The sequence below is a fragment of the Phasianus colchicus genome, chromosome 1 (assembly GCF_987193195.1).
Source record: "Phasianus colchicus chromosome 1, bPhaCol1.hap1.1, whole genome shotgun sequence".
Classification (NCBI taxonomy): domain Eukaryota; kingdom Metazoa; phylum Chordata; class Aves; order Galliformes; family Phasianidae; genus Phasianus; species Phasianus colchicus.
In genome coordinates this window covers 178800486-178825958 of record NC_143436.1, presented here as the reverse complement: position 1 = coordinate 178825958, position 25473 = coordinate 178800486, and the positions used below count along the sequence as shown (strand labels likewise).

At 35.3% G+C, this 25473-nt stretch overlaps 1 protein-coding gene across 6 annotated transcripts in view; it reads left to right on the top strand.

Moving 5' to 3' along the window:
* The window catches only part of SGCG (sarcoglycan gamma), a 116075-nt gene that overhangs the window by 59869 nt on the left and 30733 nt on the right, over window positions 1-25473 (top strand). For all 6 annotated transcript variants that reach the window (XM_031615752.2, XM_031615751.2, XM_090133819.1 and 3 more), the window contains 2 exons: window positions 13129-13230; window positions 16370-16457. In XM_031615752.2, coding sequence (XP_031471612.1) covers window positions 13129-13230; window positions 16370-16457 — 190 coding nt within the window. The remainder of the gene's footprint in view (window positions 1-13128; window positions 13231-16369; window positions 16458-25473) is intronic.

The following is a 25473-nucleotide window of genomic DNA, read 5'->3' as shown; positions in this document are numbered from 1 at the left end:
CGCCAACTTTCAGCTTGTAACGTGCTAATTTTAAGGCCATCACTAGATGTGTCACATGTAAACACTACCAAATTATAAAATACTTAACTAGAAAAATACTGAGTATATGAAATGGAAGAATATTTTGTACTCTCCTAGTTCTTTTCCAAGTTCTTACTGTGGTATAGCTTATAGGATTGGGCATTTTTCAGTCTTTCTAATTCAAGTTTTTAATTTATAGGGAATCATTGCATTTTTATTGGACTAGAGATAACACACAGTTTAACTATCAGATCATTATGTTACTCACTTTGGAGACAGATTTGTGTTGTAGCTTCTGCTCTAATTAGTATTTAATGAATTTATATGAAGAAGAACAATCTAGAAAAAGAAAACACAAGATTAAATGTACTATAAACTTTTGGTTGGATGATATAGATCTCTAGAAGAAGATCTGAGGACAGATTTTCCCAGGGAAAAGAGGAATTAAAATCTGGAAGAGTAACATCTCAGTTAAATTCTGCAACCACATGTTCTTATGTAAACAGTCATCACTGCCACTCATTATCCCTAGAGACTTTACTCCTAAGATGATCATTTTCAGTGGTGGCCAGATTTAATTGCAAGGATATTATGATGTCTAGATCTGTTGCACAAATGAGCAAGACTTTTGAGGGTCTACTATTTGAAATTAGATTCTCAAATTATATGAATATATAAATATTAATAATTAATTGATTAATAATAACTGGCCAACACGCCAGTTCTTGAGTCCAGAAGACTGCGCTACTGGGAAACAATTTGGAAAATTGGACAGTTTTGAGCTAATCTGAATAATGTTTTATACGATACTTGCAGATTTATAGAGATTAGCTGTTTAGCAGGAGGCATTAACAAGAACTATTTGGCATCTTAGTTTGATATGAATTAACAGCTATAATCTTTTGCTTGCGCTGCTGCAGACTTGTGATTTCTGTAGTGGGTGTTTTTGTGTTTTTTTTTTTTATCTTTTCACATCTTACTGTTCCATTATCTTTACATTCCTTAGGTAAAACAATGCTCATGAGACTGATTTCATATTTTCTCCTGAATATAATCATCTTCAGCTGCCCTACCCTATTGTCACATATAGAATTGTTAGTAAGTTCCTCAGAACTTCACCTTTAATAGTGATCACTGTTGAATTTATAGATTATTATCATAGTACTCTCAAACTCAAGTATGAAAAGTACACCTGAACAGAGGATCACCATCTCTGATGTAACAGGACATCTTTTTTCAGAAACTGCACATTAATTCAATTATGAAATCAGGCAGACAGGTCTTCAGAGCTTTATCTTCGCTGTGAGTTAAACATGACCTGAATCTGCACTCAATAGAATGTTCTTCTGCCATCCATGTTAAAAATGACCTGAGTCTGAGTCACTAATGAGGGGAAAGTGAAGACTGAATACTAAGCCTTACAGCAATCTGTGATCACCTTATGACAGGAGGAAACTGTATATGGATGCCAAGCACTCAAGATGCAGTCCATCAAGATGTATTCTGATTGTGACTCTTGCCCTGTTTACTGCAGGGGATTTGAACCAGGTGATCTTTAAAGGTTCCTTGCAACTCAAAAGACTATGATTCTATGATTCTAAATTTTAACCTGCTCTTGTATCTGCACTTCAGGTAGACATACTGACATAGACTGTGGGAATTGGGAAGATCTCTGTATTTGTTGACTAGAGAGTGGTCTTCCACTTTGCTAATCTTTTTCAATTCTCATGTGCAATTAATATTCACTCTAGCCATAGTATTAAATTTGATTTTTAAAATTATTTTGTGAAGTTTTCCATAAGGCAATGTCAATTTATTTACATTCATTTGTACGAGGAAATATTGAAGAGGTGACTTTATATAATCCTACCAAGCAAGTTAACTAGCTTTATATATACGTTAGTTGGTAGATGATGATACAGGTCTAGATCACAGAATCATAGAATCGTAGAATCATAGAATGGCTTGGCTTAGAAGGGACCCAAAGAATCATCAAGTTCTAACCACCCTGCCACAGGCAGGGCCACCAACCTTTTATATATATTTGTACAACATTTTTAACATTGAAAGATGCAGTAACTCCTCTGCTGTGTCTACTGTGATTTCACACTCTCACTGTCTATGTCTGTTACAAGTAGTTTGAAAGATAGTAACTTACTATGTAATTAAATAATTATTTAAACAACTATTTAACCACTGTATAAGTTCAGGCACTAAAGAAGGAAAGGATTGCTTAAGGAAATATAAAAAATATTATACAAAGAATGTGATGAAGAAAGGTGATTTTCAACTGAAAATCAAATAACACTCTCTGACAGTGCGACTTACTAGACTGTACAATAGCACATCCTATTAAATTGTGGGTGACCAATGATTTGGAACATTTAAAACCAGACTAGACAGCAATAAAATGATAAAGAACAGTCTTTCACAGCAAGAGTTTTCAGCAGTGAATGCAGAGACATCTGCTAATGAACCTGTACAGCTTTCCTATGTACTTCATCATTAAAAATGTATGCTTCACTGAATTAGTCGCCATTTTGAAGATGCTACATTTTTAATAGTCACATAAAATAAAAAAAAAATATTTAATTATTCACAAATCCTAATCCTATTTTTTACTGAAGACTTCTCGTATCAGAATACCAATATCCTGTAGTTTCCACTCTGAACAATCCTGAAGAGTTCTATTTTGCCATTTTTCAATTAAGTTAGATATAATTTGCCTTCAAATGGACCACAGTTATTCTCACTGTCTCTATCAGATAGTGAATATCTAATTGTTTTATGGAAAAAGTAATAGCTGAAAAAAATAAGGGACCTATTCCAGAAAATCAGTTATCCAAGAAATTTGAACTTCTCCGTAGTGTGATCTGTGGTTTACAGTTATTGCATTAATTCATAATACTGATTAAGATTTTTTAAAAAGCTGATTTTAGTGTACATGCAAATTTACGAGCTCTGAATAGGTGAAATCACGAGAGCTTGATTTCAACTGCTGATGCTGCTTTGCTAATTTTAAGTTACAAAGGGAAATTTAAATGAGATTTTGACAAACCCTCTGCCAAAGGAATAGCAGAAGTCCTGGTCTCTTGGCCTGGCATATCTTCTTTCCTGAGCCACGATGCAATTAGTAACTTTTAACATGCAACTACTTTCTTCTTACACGTATTTTTGCTCCAAAGAGCAACTGGAGATATTCTACTGTGGGAAATAGTAATGATGAATGATAGGCCTGATGGCACTTAGAATTCATGGAGCTCACAAGTGACGTAAGTCCGTGGAACTTTATATGTTTGGTTGTTTTTTTTTCCCTAGTTCTGTCAGCTGACTTCATTACAGAGCTTAACCCTTCTTGAAGTCTGCTTATGTATCTTTAGTCATATACTCAACAACACTGTTACAGAGATTCACATAATCAGTGTAGATTTACAGTAACAGAATTTTCTCAGAATAATGTGAGATGATGCGGAATGGTTGAGGTGGAATACACTGATGAAAACAAAATACTGGATCAGGGACTTCCAGAGAACCTCCATTGGGACAAAGCCATAGAAGCACATAGCAGCACGCATCTACTCTCCACTCAACCCAAAGTGTCAAGCTCGTCCTACTGAAATAGTTGTGAGGTGGAGAAATTGGACAAATTGTTAAATTTCTATTTCTGTGCTCTGCATACAAATGATTTCATGCATGACATCCTGCCATCAGATCAGAAACATGCAGATTCTCAGTTGCTGCTTTTCAATGTGGGAAGTGTCAGTTCACTAAAATGACCTGAGCCTACTGAGCTCTAGTGGAAATTGGTAAGACAGAAAAGTAATTACTGTTCTCAAATAGTGGCTCTCTCTGCTTGTTTACATTATTGATGGCTCCCAATGTTTATTTATGTTGTTTATATATCATGTTCCTCTTCGTGTGTTGTCTGTCTTACTGGTCTTCACAGCTAATACATTTCTGCAGTACTTGGCAGAGGGGGGCCTCCCCTTTTTGCCTTTTTGCACCAAAAGATTAGAAAAGAGCAATGGATATTATCTAACAATCAGTTTTCCCAATAAGTATCCCCGTTTAGTAAGGTTAGAATTAGAAATCCATTTACCTAACTATAGAGATCTGCCTGTGGGACAATTTCAGGAGTATTAATAATGAATCATACTTCTGGGATTCCATTGATTCTCTCTCTTATCCTTAATAGAAACTCTGTAATTTACAGGTGTTGTTTTTGTTGTTGTTGTTGTTGTTGTTTTTTAAAGAGGATGAGTATGTAGGAAACAAAGTCAGACCAGAATGTATCATTCTTCAGAATCATACAATAGCCTTTGTCTATATTGTACTATATTTTTCCCTGATACAAATTAAAAAGAAAACCAGTGGTTTCCATGATACCTTTACATGTCTTTGAAGATGTTTTGAGTATAATAAAGGTTTTACTAGTAGCCTTACTGCTGTTTTTACAAATCCCCAAATCCACCACAACTCGAGTTTGTTCCATTCCTGTTTTCCAATTGCTTGTTTGCTCACATTAAGAAATCTACCTGTCATGTTCACAGAAATAAATGAAAAACCTTTATGTTCTTGGCTTTTCAAAGTTTAGTACGAGATCTTCACACCTTGTTCTTCATTAATTAAGTAACATTTACATTACCTGTTTCATCCATTTTTTCAAACTCTGATTAGTTGTCCTCCACTTTTAATACAGATAACATCTCCGTATATAAGCTGTGTACATCTTGCAATGTTCTCACATAGTTGAAAGAAATTACTTTTTCAATAGCTTTTGAAATTTCTTCCAGTTGAAAAGCTGGTCTGTCCCTCATTGCCTGCTCAAACAAAATGATTCTAAACATTCATATTTCTCCACACTTAAAATAGCCTCATATGTGCCTGTTTACTACACTTTTCTAAATACTTATTTCTTTATATATGTGGTTGTGGGGAAAATGTATTCAATAATGTATAAATATAATTCAATTAATATAGAGTTAGGATGTAAACAAAATTCTCATTAACTGTGTTGGGAAATAGGTCATGAAACTTTCCCTTGACTTTTTGTTTTGAAACATTGGCTTCACAAGTACAAAACATTTGTTCTTTTCAAAGTTTTCTTAATTCATTTCTATCCAAAATTTTTTTTAAAAGTGTCATATCTTTGAAAATGTGTGATCAGATGATAACTATAGAGTAGGGCAAAGATTTGTACCACTTGTGGGAAAAATTCTAAATATAACGAAAAGAGAATTGCAGAAAGCTCTCATCATTTTCAACTTCATTCTTTGTCATTACTATTATTTGTTAGACATATGGTAAAATTAATGTATACAATGTACATACTAAGCTATCATGTTATTGATTCATAGCATTTAGCTGTATTAATGCCACTATGGTAAAGGAGGTATTATTGTCAGTTCCACACCAGGATTTACTGTGAGGCAGTGTACGGAAAATTGAAAAAGAAGTAGAGTCCCGTTGTGCTCTGTAGGAACGGCAGCAATTTTCTTATCAATAATGTCATTGAGAACCATTATAGAAGGTGATTTTATTTTTATATCAAAAAATCTATATGGGTTGGGTTGTTATTAGAGATTAGTTATTTTTAATTGCAGTCATTGCCATTTAATATGAGTATATAATTTTAAAATCTTCATTATAGCTGGAAGACAAAGCATGAGATAAAATATTTAGTTCATTCATTTCACACAGACTTCTTCAACAGGGCTTCTTGAGAGATGTGTCTTTGTCCTTTTCTCATCTCACATTTTTGTCATCCTGACTATTTAGACAGCAAATTCTGTCAGGCTGGAGATGTCTGACACTGTGTACTTACAGAAGGTGCTGAGACCCAAAGACGATTTGTCCCCTAGTACAAATGATAGGATTACATTATTGAATAAATCCACAGTCTCTGTAATCACATACGCCATGCAAATATCCCTTATTCACCGGAGATACTCAAGAAATGTATTGTTCAGAAAAAAAATCCTTTTGACAAGCTTTGCAGATAGAAGAAATCTAATTCCTTTTCTTTGGCTAAGCTGCATGATTGTAAATGTTATAATTACAGATTAATTAGATGATTTATAACAAACTCCATTCCTGAATAAATATGCATAACAGCAGCATGTATTTCTAAAGTTGACTAAACCAGTCACAGAGAATATAATGCCAAATGTAATGGGATTTTTATTAGCAATTATCCAGCTGTGAACTGTCTATCTGAAGTAGAGAAAGAACTTGGTCCTTGCTAAGAAAGAAAATGGAGCTGGACCTGAAACTATTTTGAGAAGCTGTTTTTTTCCTCTTGAGCAATATTTGTTATAGTTAATATATTTATTTCAGAAGGACTGCTATTCTATATGTCATAACAGAAAATTACCTGAAAGTACCTTGAAAGTCTGCATCATAAATATTAACTCTATTTTATAAAAGGAGTCTCATCAAAGAAAAAAATGTTTCTGGCATCTTTCATAGCCATTTCCTTACAAAATTCTTGAGCTCTGAATGGCCACCTACTTTTCTAGATTATGATATATTAGGATATTACCAGCTCTTATTCTGACACATCTGAAAGTTGTGTTTCAAGCTTTATCCAACTCTTTGTAGTTCAGGTGGGATTAACTTCTGTACCAGGAATGCTTGCTATTGCTAACTGCTCTGATTTGACCAGTATTCTTGACAGAAAAGGTTCCATTATTGTCTGAGAACAAAAGTTGGATAACCTTTTCTATCTGAGCTCAGGAAACAGAGTCCTTGCAAAAGAAAATGAGATGAGGCATCAGTAATGTTATTATACCAAGCACGTACTTAGCACGAAAATAGATATTGTAAGTCAAACAGAGAGTTTCATCAGATTCATTACCAATCCTGTTTTTGCTGATTGCTCTTTAACAATCTCTACCCACAGCCCTATTATCTCAATGAAACAGTGCACTCTTGTTTGCAGAGCAAGTTCTCTAAATAGTAATAGCTGCAAGAAATACAGCAGTGAAAGCTGGATCTATAAAGCCATTAATTGAGCTACCTTTGGGGCACAACAAATGGTGTTTCAGTTTGAACTTGCCAAGGTCTTTCCCTGGGTTGACCTAAACATACAATATAAGTATTCAGTAAGTAAGAAAAAGTATTTACCTGCGTGGAAATACTGCATCCAATCTACTCTGAAGTGAATATTGTTATTGGCAACTAAAGTATGTGTAGACTTTTTGTTCAGAAAATGTGGAATACTCAGGAAGCTGAATTGAATCCTGAGACAGGAAATACTTAAATTTGAGATGAGTGTACGTTAAAACAAATGTTTGATTTAAACATTTTACTATTTCAGCTATCCTAATATGTGGATGTGATTTTCATTCCAGTATTTGATTTCTTCCCAAAAATGGAAAATATGCTTTTTTTTTTTTTTTTTTTTTTTGTACATCTCTTAACTGGTGTATAGACCACAAGTTTATTTTCCTTTACTTAGAGGAGTCTGAGAGTAACAGACTGAGAAGGTGCAGAAGCTGTGATGATATGATCCAATTAGAGTAGTGGTTGTTCCAATATAGTGAGTACACGTGTATCAGTTTGTATGTTGGTAGGAAAATGCAGGTTAAAGTTACTGATTGAATTGAGATGTCTAAAAACACGATAAACAGAATGAATGAAAGTTCCTTATGCCTCATCTCATTTCTAAAGGCCATGTGCCTACAACAGCAGATTTCTCTATTATTACATTGGCTTGGAAAATAAATCCTGAATGAACATTTGACTATCTTCTGAATCTTTAAGCAATAGTCTGCATGACTCTCAGCTGAGCAAGTCGTTATGAATGCAAGAGCCCTGGAGTTACAGCTGCTTGTTTGTACTTTTGATACTCCCAAAGTTACGTGCACCTCTTTACATGTGACTTTCTTGGTCATAGAATCATAAAATGGTTTGGGTTGGAAGGGACCTTAAATACCACTTAGATCCAACCCCCAGCAATATGCAGGGACATCTCCTGCTAGATCAGGTTATCCAAAGGCTGACCTTGAATGCCTCTAGGGATGGAACATCCACAGCTTCTCCAGGCAGTCTGTTCCAGTGTCTCACCATCCTCATAGTGAAGAATTCCTTTCTGATGTCTAATCTAAATTTACCCTCTTTTAGTTTAAAACCATTACCTTTCTACTGGCGCTATACTCTCTGATAGTGTCTCCCCATCCTTCCTCTAGCCCCCTTCAGTATCGAAAGCTGGGTATAAATGTCCCCCCAAAGCCTTCTCTACTCTAGGCTAAATGAATCCAAGTTTCTCTGCCTTTCTTCATAGGAGAGGTGCTGCAGCCCTCTTGATCATCTTTGTGACCCTCCTCTGGACCCACTCTAACAGGTCAATTTCTTTATTATCCTGCAGGCCCCAGGTGTGGATGCAGTCCTGCAGGTGGGTCTTCACAAAACCAAAGCAGATATGGGGGAATTACCTCCAAGTCCTTCTCCACAGGACTGCTCTTTATCCACTCATCTTCCAGCCTGTATTCATGTACTAGGATTGCCCTGACCCATACAACCTCATCAAGCTGCATGAGGTTCACATAGGTATCGAACCTCTCGAACCTGTCAAGTTCCCTCTGATTGGCATCCTCCCCTTCCAGCATGTTGAGTATTGGTTACACAGCTTGGTATTATTTGCAGATTTGCTTTGGGGGCACTCAATTCCACAGTCCATGTCACTAAGGAAGATGCAAATAAGGTTGGTCCCAATACCAACTCATTGGGAACACCACACATAATTGATCTCTCCCTGGACATCAAGCCATTGACCACAAACTTTTGAGTACAACCATCCTGCCAATTCCTTACTCATCAAGTTGTACATCCATCAAATCCATGTCTCATCATTTTAGAGATAAGGATGTCACGTGGGACAGCATCAAATACTTTGCACAAGTCCAAGTAGAGGACATCAATTGCTCTTCCCTTACCCAACAGGGCCATCAGCTAGAGCAACAGGTTCTACCATGACAGCAACTTAAAGAGAGAAGGTGATTGCATCATGCTTTGAGAAGATAGTCCTTTTGTGCCAGCCTACCAATCCAGCCAAATTTATCTTATTCAGTCATTTCTGCACTTTCCTAAAGGCAGACATTTATTGCCAGAAGAAGGACATACCACCAGGCCCATCTGATCTTTTTGGTCTTGAGGGACCCAGTTCTTTACTGTTCTGTGGAAGAAATGGAAGGACTTTTCCACATTTTGTGAACATACTGGACATCTTTATTGGCCTTGTGGAGCACACAGCTGCTTCCCTATTATTTCAGATGAAAAATATTTCACATTGGTCATGTTCCCGAGTCTAAGAGAATGAAAGTCCATCCAAGATAGTCTTCCCATACAAATGCTCCATAGTGTTATGAGCCTTACCTAAGATTTTAGTAGTGGTCGCTACTTATTTTAGACAGCTTGGAGTACCTCTATGGAGGTAATTGACTGAATAGCAGTCAGATATACTAGACCAAGATTCTGAATCAAAGAGATTTTTGGTGAGCTTTTATGGGGCTTGAATACTGCCAGAGCTTGCATTTATTACAGAATCACTTGTCTCTCTTTTTACAAGTCTTTACATACTCAGGAGCATTTTCAAGCAATAAAAAAGTTTTCTACTGCGCTGGAAGGCATCCTGTTACTTCAGTTAGTATCTGCCAGTTTTGAAATAAATAACTGATCCCACCTCTGCAAACATTAATGCTGAACTGCATCTTTACTGTATAAGGTTTTAGTAGCTGCTAGCAGTTCCCATATCAGTAAGCTTGCAGCAGCTGCAAAATCTGCTCAGTGTCTACAGAGAGATACCATTTTATTCTCCTATATAGCTTAGTACCTGCTTTTCTGAGAGCTTTGGGTAAATAGACAACATAGGAGTCTCAGGATGATATGCACAATGGTGTATTAGAGATCAGGGCTGGCACACTCAAGCACTGAGAGTCACCACCATCAGGATAGCAGGAGTCCAGGCTTGCCATACATCTGCTGTGTTTAATGAAACATTCTCTTTTTTCTCTCTCATATGATATAACTGCATCAAAGTCTGTATCTAACTTACATTTGGACTCTTTCCTTAAGTCAACAGAAATATTTTCATTCAAGGACTTGAATAAGAACATGATCAAATCTGTGATATCAAAAATAGCAAGATAGTTTATCACCGAGGAAGTCTCAATACTCAGTAAATAATAACTGACTTATCTTAAGTTGTCACGTGAGAAGCAGGATGGTTGTTGAAATAACATAATGTGTTGTTATTATATTCTTTCTTTTTATGAAACTAATCACTGGATCTCAGTGCATTAGGGTGGCTGTTTATCCTAAATTCCTCTCGTCATTCCATGTAACTCCAATTTGATTGTTGTCAATGGGGAATAGTAGAATTTCCCCATGGTCAATTGATGAGAATGGGTGATGAGGCTCTTAACTCAAATATTTTAGAACATGAGTATTGTGACAATGATTCAGCAAAATATCCGATGAAAAAGAGACGTACTTGAGGACTTACATGAAGTACCTAAACAAAGTAATCCTGAGTGATGTGACTGAATGAAAAAAAAAAAAAAAAAAAAAAAAGCTTGAATGTAAGTTAAAATATTATATTTTACCACGTGGTATATAATTTTTTTATGTCAAACACGTTATTTTGTCAATATAGCATTTTTTAGAATAATCATTACAGCAAAATTTAAACCCATTAGAAAATGTTTGCTGAATAAATTGCATGATCTTTTTTTTTTTCCCACATCAGTCAAGGCTTTTTGTCTGCTAAACAGTTCTTCCTGACAAAGCAAAAGTCAATATAGGAGTTTGTTAATTTTCCTGATCTGCTTCAGAACAAAAATTAATTACTACATCTTCCTCTACCTTTTTAAATTTCAAATTGTCAATATTTTTGTTTGGTTGGTTTTTAAACTTACAGTATGACATAGAACAAGTTGAGAAAGGGAGAAGAAAAGGGAGAATGGATTGCAGCTGAAATCGAGGAGGTCTAGGTTTGATGTTAGGAAGAAATTTGTTACTCAGTATGGTGAGGCACAGGCACCGGCTGAGAAGTTGTGGCTGCCCCATCCCTGGGCAGCCAGGCTTGATGGGTTCCTGGACAGTCTGACTTAGTGGTTGGCAGTCCTTCCCACTGCAGGGGGTTGGAACTAGATGATCTTTGAGGTCTCTTCCAACTCAAGCCATTCTATCATACTATGATTCTTTGTTAATATATTGCATATTTAGTTCTTTATATTCCGGGAAAAATAAGCAATGTTGTTTAAACCTTATGAAGTTTATTATAATCTCCTTTCACCTAATGTGAAAAGGCGTGAGATGAGAGCAGATAATCAGATCCTACCTTTAGTTCATTAAATTAAAGGCTTTTGTTAATGGTATTTCTTTAAAAAATTCTGATATGTTCTTAGCGTATTTTTCAAAATTGTTTTTCTTAATACCTCTGTGTTTTTATAGCGTTGAAATTATCTCTGTTCTACGTTACAAGCTGGAAAAACATATCCCTATATCACTCAGTGGTGCCTAGGAATTATGATTACAAAAGCCATAGGTGGCTCATCATAGGTATTATTTCAGTTTTGTCTCGTGAGATCTGTTAGTTTATACTAGCTACTTTTTAAAAACTTTGCAATGGTCTAGAATTTAGACATTGAATCTAGTGCCATTGAGAAAAGTCAGTACACTGTGTATTTCAAAGCAGTAAAATACTTGAAACTAAATAACAGATTCCATAAATAGCTTTTTTAAAAGCCTCTTTCCTTAAATAAATCCATGCTGAAGAGGAATCTCAATTGTATTCTTCTGTGGAATGAACTGCTAACATAAATATTTCCTACCTTACAAAGTTTGAGCCATGCTTGTTTCTGTTCATCTCTCTTCAAGCCTATAAAGGAACAATTACAAAATATTTTTCACCAAATGATGGTTAGATATGTTACTTAACATTTTGCGTGTAAAATAATTAATTTCATCAGTGAGAACATGCAATACTAGAAAATAACCACAATCTTCTAAAGCCATGACTTCCTTTTTTTGTGATGAAAAACAATATTTTTTAATTAATCATCTGATAGGTCACTGATATATCATAAGCGGCCTATCATATATTGCCTTTTCTCTCCTTACATGGAGAGAGAAATATTTGGAATGGATAAAATAAAATAAAATATTTGGAATAGAAAAATGTTTTGGAATGGAAATTGTTTGGGCATTTTTTGTTTTAATTTGGCTCTCCCACCAATTTCTTGTATATTGTAGTTGGAATAATTTTATGTGTGGCTGAGTTGTAAAGTCTGCAGTACTTTTTGTCAACACTTTTCCCAGTTTTTGTATTGGTGGGGCAGGGGGCAAATCCTTTATAAATTAGTTAAATACCTTGGGACGTCTGGAAATCTTCATTTTTCACATTATCAATTCTGTGGTAATGCTGGAGAAAAGAGAAAAGTTTTAAATTGGTTGAAAAGGGCAGGAAGTGGAACTAAAATGGAGAGGGAGAGATTAGGAGAGAAAGAGGAAGGTAAGAGAACTCACAAGCAACAGAAAGAAATGTAGTAGTGTGAGAGGTGGAGCCTTAGTCTACAATCAGAGGAGAAAAAACAGATCCAAGAAAGAAAAATGAATTTAAAAAAGAAAAGTCATTATTGAAAATAGATGCAAATATAAATCTCCCTTTGTCTTTTCAATAGGCTTAAAAGTATTGCGTCCTGTGTGAAGTATACCAGTGATAGAGATGAGTTACAACTGACCATAAGATTTGGTTTTGAGCCTCTTTGTGTAAAACTACATTGTTCACAATATGTTTAGAAGGAAAATACAAAAGATATTTCAGCGCAGGTAGTACAAGAGCACTTCCTTTTGAGAGAATGACTGTAATATTGTATTTTTCCTTAAAAATATCTACTTCACTGTTTCTTGGAAGCTAGTATTCATAAAAGAAAAATGCTCCAGGAATAAATGGGAAATTCTCACCAACCACATGAGTTGTGAGTATCTTTATCTGTAGGTTTGAGGTGGGGAGCTCTGAAAAATGTTGAGTTTATGAAAAGGAAACAAATAAGTTAATAGAGCAACAATATTAAAATGCACATAATTGTTACTTCTACTCCTCAGACTGGAATGGGACATCTACGTGTTACAAAAGAAGGCCTTCGTCTGGAAGGGGAATCTGAATTCTTATTCCCACTTTATGCCAAAGAAATCCATTCTCGAGTGGTAAGCAAATAATTGTTCTATATGCTGGAATAAAATTAATGCAGCAATGAACAGCTGGATTTATTCTAAGTCTAGGTACCTGTCAGAGAAACAATAATGTATAAAAATATATATACATTTTATAAAATACATACTGTATACACACATTTTTCCAAGCTTGTAAGAGTCTTTTAGATATATATGAACATTGTATTGAATGTACAATACAAGAATATGATAAATATTTTACAAGTATGATAATTGGGTTACTGTTCTGACAATGCTGCAGATTTAACTTTTTAGGTACGTGCTTAAAAATTGGTCAAAAATGAATTAGGAAAGTCAATGTACGCAAGCGATGCTAAAATTTTAGGAGTGTGTAGAAAGTTTATTATTTTTACTGAGACTATTTTTCACACATGCTACCCCGTGAAACTGCATGTTTTGTTTATTCATTCATTAAAAGCTCATAAAACTCTTTAAATATCTATAAAATCAGAAGATCCCGTAGGAAAAACTGTTTTTTCTCTACTAAACTCAATTTTTCCTAATTCTTGTACAGTAATATTAGAAATATGACACTTCAAATAAGTGTGTTTATAAAATCTACATGACTAAATTGAAAGATTTCGGATTGAATTTTGTTTACATAGACTGAAAAATTTATTATTATTGGGGGAAAACATGAATAGCATACTTGGTCGAAGAATGCATTTCTTAAGCAGATTGACTTTAAAACACTGAGTGTAGTACGGCAGATTTCAATCAGAGTACTGAATTTTGATTAAGAAGAAAGAACCCGAATTAATTTTGAGTTATTTACATGAATACTGAAACTTACACAGGTACACTGGTATTTTGAGTGAGCAATATCGGTTTCTTGCCAACAAAAAGAAATACTTTTCAGAAATATCTTCTGTCATCCAAACTCCCCAAACAGTTATGAGCAATATAATCAACCAGTGGGTCATTTCACAGAATAAAGTCTTTCTCAATGAGATTAAAAGCCAAAATTGACTATTATTCCATCAAATACATAACCATCCTCATCAAGTCATTGAAAGGAATGGTATGAGTCTCATTCAGGTATGAGACTTCTGAAACTAAGGAAAAAGCATTGGAATCACTACAGCAAGAGAAAAATTAAATAAGTATGTCAGATAACATGGTTAATGCTGAGTTTAGAATTATTTTGTTGAAATGCCCCATGACTGAAATTCAAGTGGTACCGATGTACTTTATGTCTATTTAGCCTTCTTTTTTCTCTCTTTCTGCAATAAATATTTCCAGTAGGAAGAGCAGTTCATTTAGACATAGAGATCCCATTACTAAATCTATATTTTCACTTTGTTTCTTATATTGTGTTCTCTTCTGCCTCATAAGCAGTGGGAACACTGTTTATGTGCTTACATGAATTTCCCCGGAGGTTGTTTATCCAATAAGAAATATAACTTTTTAAAACCAACATAGCTAGTACTTTATTTCCTCTGCCCAGAAAAATAGTTGTGCAATGTTCAGATGCACTTTGTGCTCTTTTAATATTCCTTCCATCTTTTAGCAGATTTAGTACAATATAGAAAGCAAGAGGTGTGGCAGCATCTAATATATGCTTAGCTGTCTAATGACCCATTGTGATCATTAGTAGCATGTATTAATTAGAGCCTGGAGGCTACTGGATGTGTCTGCCCCCTATGAACTGATCGTTCATCAGGGTTTTGTTTGTTTGCTTGCTTGTTAGCTTGCTTCCTTGTTTTTAAAACATTTAAACTCGATTGAGCATAAGCCTCCAGAGAGGCTTAATTGCCTGTAGCTTGCTCTCCTGAGTGTCACTCTATATATTTATTATCATAAAGTTGCTTATTTGTTATGGCTTCTTTTACTAAGTTCATCTGTTAGAGAATTGGGCTATCATAGCAGCTTTCTCTCTTGCCTTAAGTGTTTTCTCTTTGCAGTTTTCTAACAGCTTTTCTCACCTAATGAGGCCTCCAAAGTGCTAAGAAAATATGTTGCAGAAAATCAACTTGCTATGCATCATCTCTGGAGCCTATTACAACTTTATGCCTTCATTACGCCAACACAGAGTTGTGGGCAATACCATTCCATTTTAGCTTATACATATTCATAGCAGGATGAAAGATATGCATTTAGAAATATGTTACTAAATTTTAATTAGTCAACAACATGTGGAAGTAGCAGGTCTACAGTATACTTTATTCATACTTAAAATCAATATCACAAATGAGTAATTCATTTTTTAAATGAACAGCAGTTGGATAAGTTTAACAGAGATGACCAGCTCTGTGGGTGATTTAGCACAAGTACTTAAACGTAATATATTTACCTGATCTTTGTTGACTGATATAACTCATGAATTAACAATAATGATTTATAACTGCTATCTGATACCATTTATAAAGCACATTTCATTTATCTTGCTCATTTAGTAATTTCTTTTGAGATAGCCTATCTTCCTACGTCCATTTTAATAAAAATCTCTACATTGCACTCCAAATCACGCATTGCTTTTACCGCTGTTACTGGGTGAGTTTTTATAGCAAAATACTTCGCATAAAATGTGTACAAAATTATCAGGATAACTCATGCTCTAAGCATTAGATTACAACAGGAACATGACTTGGGAATGGTCTTAGAGGTCTTTTCCAACCTAGATGCTCTATGATTTACGATATTCCAGCAGTTAGAAACTCACCTGGGATTGAGTTTCTTTATCTGGGAATGAGGACCCCCTTTGTCACAAACAGGTATCTTGCTAATACCCTCTTCGTATCATATATTCCCCAATGCTTTGGCCACTATATTATAGGAAGTCTCAATCGTGTATGGCAAAGTAGTAAATATAATACTCAAACAATTTTTTTTCAAAAAAATAATATGTTAGCATTCGTGTTCATCAGCCCAGTATTGTAGTTTTAGGCCACTGGAAATATTCTCTATAATTGCTTTCTTATTTTAAATCTGATATCATTAAAATAATCAAAAATATTTGTCCAAATTATTTGATAACATTTGTGGATGGTTTTGTAACTGCAAAGTTCTTTCAGTGATGGATTTAATATAAACATGAGACTATGTATTTTGAGAATTGTTTACTTTTTTCTAAGCACTCTGCTGAATCTGCAGTTTTTTCTCCATGCTTCAGGACTCATCACTGCTTCTCCAGTCTACTCACAATGTGACTGTGAATGCTCGCAATTCTAATGGAGAAGTCACAGGCAGATTAAACGTGGGTAAGTCTTACTATCACTACTTTTAGAAATATTTTAATAAATACTTCTAAGGATCTTGGGCGATATAAAAAGTTAAACATGATTTTTTTTTGTTTAATTATTGCTTCAGCCATAGTTGAATAATCTGATTACCACTTAATAAATAACAACAGTGACTTTGTGACCAAAACTGTACATATCATATGGTCAAAATTTCAGTGATGTGGAACATATGCAGGCTATTTGTCCGCTCCATTCTGCTTGTGGACTCACATCGTGGGAGTGGCTATTCACCTGTGCTGAGATCCAGCTCCCAACCTGCCTGATGAAAAGTTCTCAGGATGCCCTTTGGGAAGGGCTGACTGCAGAGCAGATCATTTAACACCACACTAATTTGTCCAACCTCATCCTTGCCCAGTTTGCAAAACTTGCTATTCAAATCTTGTCATACAGTAACCCAAAAGCCTGAGGAATTTTTTGATAGGCAGTGTCCAACCTGCATGACCTAGAACTGCTGGTAGGAATGTTGTGCTGTAAATATGTGTGTGAATATTATGAACTGAGTGTAGACACTTGAAGATGAGTGACCCCATCATTAATAGGTTCTTTTCCATAAAAGTGAAAAAAGCTGCTCTGATTTCTGCCAGACTCAGTGCTGTTACCATGTTTTAATATACTCACAATGCACTTAGGGAACAATGCCCCTGTGGAGATAATGCTCCTTCATATTTCAATCCAAAAACCCGACTTACCACTGGTAGGAAGAAGATCCATCACTTCTCACGGAGATATTTCTGCATGAAGAATTAAGAAGCATTGCGGGGAAAAAATACAGGCACTGATATGTACTATAATTGAGGTCCTTAAGTGAGCAGTCTGAAATAGTCACCTGTAGTGTATAATTCTAATTAGCAAAGAGAACTGCAGTGCTGAATGTAGCATACATGATGTATTTTACTGAAAAGAAAGGTGTTTTTCTTATTGGCCACTGAGCACGGATCGTACCTTTGGAAAATGAAGCCTTGCTAAGAAAACTAATTTCAGACCTTTCTGTTTTCGTTTCCTCTTTCTCCCTTCTCAGTCACCACATAAGCTTCTTCTGAGACCATTAAAAACATAACGATGGAAAAAACATGGATATGTGCTTTCTTAAATACCTAAAGAATTAAAAGTAGTTGCTCAGTAGATATCCAGAGATATATGAATCGAAGAAGGCTTACAAACTGAACAGACTGGGAAGGGTCAATATGTTCATACTGGGATTGTGGTATTTAGAGGGGTGTTTTCTGCTGAACAGAAGCAGCCTTGGCCAGAGTGACTCATTTAGAGCAAGTGCCATTTTTATTTAGTATTTTCTTTCTTCACTGATAGTTTAATTCTGTTTTTCTGCTTTTTATTACTTGATCCTTCTGCCCACATTCCCTGTAATGTACAAGTCATGTTGTTTTCACTTACAATCTTCTGTCTCTTAACCTGTTCCCAAGGGAAGGCCCAATAGTTGGTGCTGTCCAGACGTGCTGCATCTGGCTTAGATAACAAGTAGGAAAGAGTAGAGTTTAAGCTATAAGACATACATTTCAAATCTCTTAAAGGAAGTCTGACTATTAAAGCATCTCAGGTTCAACAGTGAAGCAGGGAACTTCTGACATCACTTTGGCCTGCCCTTTTCAGAACTGCTCTTGTCAAAGTAATCTCTTTTTTACTAGCAATTCAATTTATCAAATTCATTAATAACTGGTCTTAAATGATTATAACTGGGGTAGTTGGTACCATTGTAAATACTGACATCAAATATTACTACTATTAAATAATACTAATTTTAGACTGATAGAAAAGTGTTGGATGGCCGATAAAAAGTTAATACTGTGAAGAAATCTTAATACCTAAAGATGTGGTCAAGCAGCAGTGACTTGGGCAAGTCTATCAGAGTAAATGACCATCTACAAACAGCTTGATATTTTGAGCTGTTCTTCATAGCCAGTCAAAATGTCTGTCTATAAGTTGATGTTCCCTGATAAGAATTCTGAAAAATAGTTGTGTAGCTAATTCAATTCATATGCACAAGCCTTTGCTAGAGTCAATGCCTTTAACAATTGCCAGAACACTGAAATTGCCTCTTAGTACTGCTTTCATCTTGTCAGTATGAACAGTTACCACAGAGAAGCAGTTTTATACATAAGTTTGAGAACATTCCAAAGATGACAATATAATCTAATATCACTCGTAAAATCATAACAAAAATACCTTTTAACTTACAGAAGGTTGTGATTCAGATGATCTGCTCAATATTCTAATGACTTGTTAAATGTGATTTTAATAGTGTCTTCAATAGAAGTCACAAGAGTGACGTGAAACTAATCTTGAAGAGTTTCTATGGAATTCTTCACATGGAAATAACAGACATGTATTATCCTAGAATGAACAAGGTTTCTGTCATAAATCACTTCAAATGTGAGCAGCTTTTATCCTTAGAGCACTTGTTTGAAAACTTTTACATTCTCCTAAATTTACCTGCATGGCATACCTCTAGCAGAAATTATTATTGTGGCTCTTTATAAATGCTGCAGACTTTGCTGTGTTTTGGACTTTGTTCCATAATTACGCTGCTTTCAGAAGCCTCACTGAATGCAAATACTTTTGACAGCCTGTCAGAAAAAATAATAATAATAATGAAAAAATAGAAATAATAAATAAATAAAAAATAAAAAACAACCAAACACTGAGTTCCTTCATACAGAAAAACTGGTACCTGCTGACATTCATCAAAGCTTGCTGAATGTTAATGGAGTCCAAGCAGTGGATGTGAGCCCAGTTACACGGTGGTCGACTGTGGCAACAGAGGGTCACCTCCACTGGTGCAGATTTTTTGGAATGCATCATGGAGGCTTTTGTTCATCACTGATGAAAATGCACAGCTAATGGTGGTCATGGTGTTGAAAACTAGTGTTCTGTAGCTGAGAATCTGCTCTATCAAATAGAGCACCCTGATTTACAACAAGAAACAGCGATGTCAGTATCTTCAGGCCAGTATCTTCTAGTTTTAAATTATTAAAACTAGAGGGAATTGATTTAAATAACTATATGATGAAGCTGTTATGCGCTTTAAAACGTGAAATCAGCACCACTGTGAAAGCATGTGAATATGGTAAAATTCAAAATGGTTTATGCAGTCTGAAAACAGAATTACAGTCAAAATTCTGCCTCGAGAGTCTTTTCAGATACATCACATCAATGTAAGCCATCCCACCCTCTTCTTTCTGGCAGGAACAACATTCTGAGGAAGCAGATGTTTGTCAGTACCTAAGATATGTTTTCATTGGCGTTAATTGCCATCTGTAAACTACTGCTCTCCAATGTCAAATCATTACTGTTTTTCTTATCAGCGTTTTGATATTTCATTCTCAAGCAATGGTATTTTTTTTCATTAGAGACATAATAGGAAGAAAACAGTGTTAATGAAGCATGATGTGTGGAAGAGGAGTTTGATGGTGTTTTTATAGGGAAAACCCTGAAGCCAGTTTTATAAACTTGACTTAATTAATAGCATTGTAAAATCATTTAGCTTTTCCTTCTTTACTTTTCCCAGAAGGCTTTCATTAAAAACTTCATTTTTGTCCAAATAAGTTCTTTCTTATCTTTAAGATAAAAGCCAGAACATATTTCTTGAAGATCTTTGTACTGCAGCAAGATTATTATTTGCACAACTTTAATTGCTGTCCAGCTGGGTTATAAGAAGGAAAGATACAACATAGGAGTAATTAATAGAAAGATAAATTGCAAACTTCACTGAAGTATTTTTGAGGTGATTAAGTCTTCCTATGATCAAGAATCTACATTATTTGTTCCAAGAGGATGAAAGTAGGGACTTTTACCTCCAGAGTATAATGCTTTTAGCTGCCAATGAATCTGATCATATCAAGGGATACATTCTAGCTTTATTTAAACGGAAAGCTTAGTTGACTCAGATCAGGCAAAAATTAGAGAATAGCAGGTGGCTGCTAATTTTTTTCCTAATTTCCTGTTTTAATTTGTGACAGATGTGTCTCGGTTCTGTATTAAATGCATACACTCTTAGACTTTTGTGAGATCATTGTGTATTTAAATGGTTATAATTTTGGAAAATGTTAGAAGAAATCATGGAAAATACTAAGTGGTAATCAGTGTCCTTTTAAATTAAAGCTAGCTAAGTATTTCTCCACAAAAGCTTATTCATATAAATAGTGATTTAGTCATTACAACCACTTAATATTTAAGCTTGAATGATATTCCCTTTTGGAAAAAAGTTACCATTCATGGGTGTTTACATCCTATGTCCACTAAGCTGCTTATCATAGCAGATTGACATGTTGGCCCCAAATGTGATAACCTCTATAATGAAATATGTGATGATCTTCAGGGTCAGGAAAGCTAACTTAAACCAAACTTTAAAATTATCTAAAAGTTAAGCAATCAGGTAGTTGCTTAAATATGTAAGCATCACAGTTTAGGAGAAACTTAACCTGTCCAAGGGGATTTGAGTCCTGTGTTGTCCCTTCTTTTGTGTCTTAGAATTAAAATAACATGCGTATAAGTCGAGATAGTTTAGCTCTGTAAAGAAGTTAACATTTGGGAAATCATGTTTTTCTGAAGAAAAAGAACCAGATTGTGCATACCTAGAGAGCAAATACTCAACTGAGTAGCTTCCCATCCCTCCCTCCGTTATTTTTGTGGGAATAAGGAATTCAAAATAGGTGAAGAAAATCAAACTATTAAATGCTTTATATCTTTCTCCACTTCTTCTGTCTTCAGTAAACTTACAACCCCAAACAACATATTTTGCTTCATATTGTATAGTAAGCATTAACATAAGTCACTGGGGGAGAATTTCAGGATAGTAGTTAATGCTAAATATGAGGAATTAGTACTTTCTTCCCTTAAAGTAATAAGAAGATTGAATTATTGGCACTGTTTAACGCTAGATGACTTCATAAAGGTTAACTTAAAATAGCTGAAATTTATTATGACTAAAATCTTTTATGGAATTTGGATAATTAAGTATATCTGAAACGCTGGTATAAAGTGTAACAGTGCTTTCTTTTTAAAGGTGACTCGACCCTGGATGGCAGTTAGCAGCCAAAAAAAAAAGGTTGCTAGAGCCCTTCTGCAGAAAATTAGCCCCCACCGTAGTGCTCTGTTGAACATGTATCTGCAGTGTACCCTTGTGGCAATGAGGTCTAATTGCATACTGGGCTGCATTATCCCCCTCCTGAGATTACAGCTGGAATACTGTGTTTAACTTCACCTCCTCCAGCATGGCACAGCTATCAGCAAACTGGGTAGATTCCCACAGGGCATCACTAATATGGTCAGGGACTGGGAGCACATGAAAAATAAGAAGCTGAAGAAGGTGCTGTTTACTGTAATCTGCAGAGAAGATGGCCTTCTAATTGCTACCTGCTGCTACTCAGGGAAAGGCTAGAAGCACGATGGAGCCAGACTCTTCACACAGGAGAATGAACTGAATAATGGCAGGAGGCAATAGCTGCAGTAAGACAAAGTATAACTGGACATAAGTATGGGAAAACATCACTATTAAAATGGCTAAGCACTGGAGCAGGTTGCCCAGGGAGGACAGCCTTTACTTAGAGTGTTAACATTCCTCCTGAGCACCCTGAGCTAACTCCACAGGTGCCTTCTGACTTGCATCCATCTATGGTTCTTTCTTCATGTGGCACTCTGCAAAGGCTGAAGATGCTTACAGAGCCCAGGTCAGACCTAGCCCTAGTCTTAGGTACTCAGGGGCATCTATAATATGCAGAAGACTGGTCAGGGAATACCAAAGTACACATAATGGCACTGAACAGCTATGCTCTGGCAACTGAGTCATTCTCCTTCTGTTTAACTGGTCCTCTCACCTTGAGTCTTCTGCCCAGATCCAGCAGGCATACACAGACAGTAATCTTAAAGAACAATATTGGGTTGATCTTATGAAAATTAACCCACAGCTTCTTTTTTTAAAAAAAAGTATAATTGGAGGGAGAAAAGGTAATACAATTCATTATGCAGAAGATAAAGTATTCTTTAATAGTATTAAAGGATAGAGAACTTTATAGAATTAAACTATAATCTTTATCAGGAAAGTTAAAGGATTTGCTGAGGAATGACAACAGAAATGATGACATCATATATTTTTAATCAAGTCACTGTAATCTGTTCCTGTCATTGTTTCTAAATGCAGTAATCAATTTTACAATCATGTATTTCATGTTTTCATTTTTCTTTATATTTAAACAGAGCAATGAAAATGTTCAGATGTATAAAGGCATTCAGTTACCTCATACTGAGAAGGAGAAATATTGTCATCTAAACCTACTAGATTGGGTTGCAAGCATATATATGATTAGTGTTTTCATTGATCATTCAGAACCAGATTTTCAAAGATCTTTTCAAAGGCTTTTGTGAAACTGTAGGGAATAACAAAGTGTAAGAAGTGTTAGCAGTAAGGTGTGCTTATATCCTTTGTAGGAGATGCTTTTAAGGTGATAAGAGATATATGATACGGAGATAAAATGTATATATCCAACATGCTGCATGTACTCTGTAATAATGCATTTGTTCTAATAAGAGATCACCAGGCACTTCTATACCATTCCATATGAAAATTTGATTAATTTTATGGCTCTAAATGTAATGGCTTTGCATTTATTGGTACTTTATTACTTACAGAACTAGAACTGAATCTGTAGGGGTATTACATTTTTAATGCACTTTTAATGAGATCTTATTTTAAATAAGGTGTTTTAATATAATAATCAACTAAAAAATTCAATTGCATAGCAATACCCCAAAGCACTTGGGATTTTGGCTTATATTCAAAACTTCAATGATTCTGGGTGGTAGGAGAAGAATGAAGCACACAGAGTAGGTGACAGCCATAAATTATCGAAGTTATACATGGTATGAGACTAAGAAAAGATCTGAAATTAGAAAAACTCAGTGTTTGAAAGCCTCTTCTTTCATAAAATCTGAAGATGGACTAGAAGTGCTTAATGCTAGGCAGAACTAACCAGATTTGAAGAACTTGCCTACATACTACCAATTTTGTTGATGTTAAGTCTTTGTGTCTAAGTATTAGCAGGCAGGCCTTGTTTTTGATAAAAGATCCGTCTACATTTATATTGCACAGGAACTTAAAGGTTTGGTAGCAACAGAAGGGAAGTACTTCAAATGCTTTTATACCAAAATGGAATCACAAAGCATAAGACTTTCCCTCTTTGGAAAACCAGCCAGGGGAGTCAGGAGTGAGGTGAAGAAACAGAAAGGAAGACAGCTTAGCAATGTGCCCATTTGCAGAGATTTATGGCAATGCACTACCGGAAAGACTGGAAGGTCACATGCCTTAGAATAAAAACATTTATTAAAGGGCCATTAAACCATTTTTCATCATTTGCACTGGCATCCTCAGTGTCGAGAGGTATGTGATGATGTGATGATCACTTGAGATCTGCATCAGAGCTGCTTTTGTTAAAGGAGGAAATGTAAAGTCACAATGGGCAATTATTAGTCATCCTAAAAGCAAAGATAACCCATTCACCTGAAAATTTGTGTGGCACCTCTGGCAGAAATGGCAAAGTAGCTCAACTGCTTTCTACAGCCCATGCTCAGTCATGTAAGAGTGTTAGCTGTAGTATTTTAATAAGAAGCATAATTAAATAGCATTATTTTACTTACATGTAGGGTACATGCATACTAGGGTGCTAAACAAAATATATTTAGAAAATCAGAGATTAATGTTTCAGATGTTGAATTAAGTTGCTGGTTTTGAGCTGAAAATTAATCCTTTGGGGATCACAGTGCAATTAGTTGTACTGCAATATATCCAGTGCTAATTTTGATTTAATAAATATATTTCCATTTCTTCAAAAGTCTATTTTTGGGTTTTGGAAATTTGTTCCATATGTACTAAACTGTCTCTTCCCTAAGATTGAAACATATGTTTTAGTTTGGCTTACTCTAGCATACCATTCAAAGATTTAAAGTAAGTAATATGTTATCCATATCATTCTTTCATAATGAGGATTATCTAAAGGATAGTTCTTGTTCCACATTACTGGTGCATTTGTGTTGAGAAAGCCATGGAACATGGCTTTTGTTAAAGATTTACTCAAGTTTGCAAGGGCCAGAAGAAAAATGTGGATGCAAATCCACCATAAGCAAGGCCATTGGTTGGTGTTTTTCAAACAGCCTTCACTCTAGAGTCTTTAGGAATGCATGTAGTGGAGGATGAATGCTTTCATTGCTTGTCACACTTTTTCTTATTTACGTATAGCTTTAAAATATAATGTGTGTAGTTCACTATGCACCCACCTTAGATGCTTGGTAACTGCCCCTCTGCTTGCTTAAATTCAGTGTTTAGATTACTGTAGCTTGCTCAGAGGAAAAAAATTAAAAGCAACAGGCATCAAACAGAACAGACCAGGACACACTGTTAGCTGCAGAGGCAGATGGTATGTCATAACTTTCTTTGTACAGCTAAACCCTCTTTCCTCCAGAGCTGGAGAGCTTCATCTATCCTATCTGGGAAGAGCAGCACTCAGCCATACGTTGTCTGGAGGTCTCTGTGTGGTACAGGTCTAGGCTGTGCCAAGGAACATAGAGTAACAGAAATTGGTGATGCGTGTGTCTCCTCTGCCTTGGCTCTCTCTAACTTATTGGTATAGGTATTATCTTTTTAGAATTTGGAGCTCATCTAGGATGAGCACGTATCTATAAATACCATTTTTCCTTGTGTTTCTCTTCTGTCTTAGTATATTTTTCTGCCTATATCTCATTATTTTAGAGTAGGACTCCTTTCATTTGTACTGTAAAAGGTATATTGCTTTGACTGGAATAATCAGATATTAATAGAATAGAATAGAGAAGGGACTAAAAATATGATTATAAATATATATATATATATATATATTTATATATATAATATGGTCTAAAGTTAAAAACAATTAGCTGGGAGTAGAAAGACTGAATCTCAGCCCTGTTCCAATTACCGTTAGACTTGAGA